General features: G+C 30.6%; 1 protein-coding gene across 1 annotated transcript in view; it reads left to right on the forward strand.

The window, feature by feature from the left end:
• Positions 1-2,374, forward strand: part of LOC107730361 (transferrin receptor protein 2-like) — a 17,118-nt gene extending 14,744 nt beyond the window's left edge. The window contains exon 11 of the mRNA XM_016541183.1: positions 2,253-2,374. Within this exon, the coding sequence (XP_016396669.1) occupies positions 2,253-2,365 (113 nt within the window). The 3' untranslated portion in view covers positions 2,366-2,374. The remainder of the gene's footprint in view (positions 1-2,252) is intronic.
• Positions 2,375-2,573: the final 199 nt, after the last annotated feature.

The raw sequence follows: 2,573 nt of genomic DNA on the forward strand, positions 1-2,573 counted from the left end.
CAGCTAAGGGGTTTTAGACCCTCCGCTTCGCGTCGTAACAACGCCCCTTAGCTGTTATAAATTCACTGTAAACCACGGCTTCACGGGGCTTATTGCTTTTATAAAACGGTTATTCCATATACGTAGTAAGGTTTCACAAAATAAAACAGAGCAAATAAAGTGTAATGATATTAATAAAAACAGTATTCTTCCACCAAACAATGTAGCTCCTCAGAATCAGTTGTGGTTGCAACAAAGTGGTTGCCGAGCAACACACAAATGTAAACAAAGGTGTATGTTACTTTGTAGTAATTTACAACAGCTTCGAACGTGGCTCAGCCAATCAGAATCAAGGACCAGAACTATCTGTTTTATTAATGTTACTTTTACACGTGAGGATGTGACTTCAAAAATTAAATAACTTTTTCCTGGTTTTATTATATATATATATATATATATATGGGTAGTTGCAAATAGGCAGTAAAAAATGCTTATTTTGTAAAAGACCATTTTTGAAGAAGAAATGCATATGTTTATGTAGTGTAAAGTCTGATCTTTGAGAAAATATAAAGGGTCACTAACTTCGTCAATTCTTTCATTATTTTTTATTTTTTTAAAAATTTTTACTGAACTGTACCATACATTTGTCCTATGGTGTGACATTGCAAAAATTAAGAAAAAAAACTCTTAATAATACATAAATAGCATGAGAGAGAATTATCTTCATTGTGAGACACTTATTTTCATATAGTGTTATTTATTTAATATGAAATTGTAATTAACATAATTTTTTTCCCTCGACTTGTTGGACAATTTCAAGACAAACTTTGCTGTCATCCGTTCAAAATTGCTGAAAATTATACCATTTTAAGTTGAGTGATACTTATATCTCCCCTACTGTTTTATTTAAGATATTTTGTTATAAAAACAAATCTGTGGTTCTATTATGTGTGTCACACCATAGGACATTACGTCACACAAAAGAGCAGAAATGGTAGTTATTAAAGTATTTCTATTCAATTTTGAACATGTCAAAGGAGAAAGAAAGATTAATTTTGATACAAACAATATCAACATGTTTTTTAAACAAAACAAAATAATTTTTTCAGAAATATATGGATGAAAAAAATTATTGCCATTTACTAAAATAGACACTTGTACAATTATGCCGAAGGTATTTATTAACATTTTCTTTTTAATTTATAAAAGTTGTAATTTATTGAACCATGCATGAGACAGTCACACCATAGGACAATTTTGAGATTTGGCTCAAAATTAAAAAAATATATAAAAATCTAATAACACTGCAGCTTTTATAACAACAGGTCCATGTAGGACAAAGAAATGTTTAACCATTTACTGCATTTTAAATAACGACAATATTAATTATATTCATTTTTATCTTCAACAACCTGCTGTCAACAACCCATATATATATATATATATATATAGATATATACACACACATATAAATTTTTTTGATGTTTTTCTTTGTCTTGTTTTCCTTCTTTAAATCAAGATACATTTACTGGAGAAGGAAAATGACAGAACTGTAGTACAGTCTGTGCCGTTCAGTGTGACCAGGGCCTCACTGTTGATATAGCCTATATGTAATAAATAATAAATTATATTAACCTATAATGCTAACCTATAATAATAGGTTAGCATCCAGATACTTGGCGAATATGGAAACATTTGTATTCGTGCAGAATGAGAGAGGTAGGCTTCAGTTTAGTTTTTAAATTAATTAGTTTTGGCTTGATGCTTATATTTAGCCTAAATACAACTTTAGAGGATTTGTTGTGGAGAGAAGGGAACTAAAATAGCCTAATTGTGTTTGTAATTTTGCTTTTATTAACCATTATTTTAGCCTACAGGCTACATTATTTCTGAATGTAATAAATAATAAAACGTACAGCCTACGTACGTACTGTTTGTTAAAATCGGTATCAGCCAAAAAAAATCCTATCAGTGCATCCCTAATATATATATATATAGCATGAATTAATTGTTATATTAATTAAATTGTTATATGTTAATTTTTAAGATTGATTATGGTAAGTTTTATAAATTAATTTCATTAGACACCATTTTTGATACATTTGTATGAAGTCACCAAACACAGAATCCAGAAATTATTAAAAACTTGAAAGCATAGAATTTGGGAAAAAATAGCATGGCTTTAATGAGGGCCTATTGCCTATTTTAAAAAATAGCTTATTCAGATATCGATATTGATGAACTGATGCTGCTGTCTTCTGTTTAAATTCTAGGCTTTTACCCCAGACGCAGTTTGCTTTTCGTCAGCTGGGATGGAGGAGATTTTGGGAATGTTGGTGCCACCGAGTGGCTGGAGGTCAGAACCGCACTCAAATACTATAGATAGATAGATAGATAGATAGATAGATAGATAGATAGAGAGAGATAGAGACAGACAGACAGACAGATATAGAGAGAGATAGATAGATAGATAGATAGATAGAAGAGAGAGAGAGACAGACAGACAGACAGGCAGAGAGATAGGCAGATATATAGATAGACAGACAGATAGGTAGATAGATGATAGACAGACAGATAGGTAGATAGATGATAGA

This window comes from Sinocyclocheilus rhinocerous, unplaced genomic scaffold (assembly GCF_001515625.1).
Source record: "Sinocyclocheilus rhinocerous isolate Xijiao unplaced genomic scaffold, SAMN03320098_v1.1 scaffold3991, whole genome shotgun sequence".
Classification (NCBI taxonomy): Eukaryota; Metazoa; Chordata; class Actinopteri; order Cypriniformes; family Cyprinidae; genus Sinocyclocheilus; species Sinocyclocheilus rhinocerous.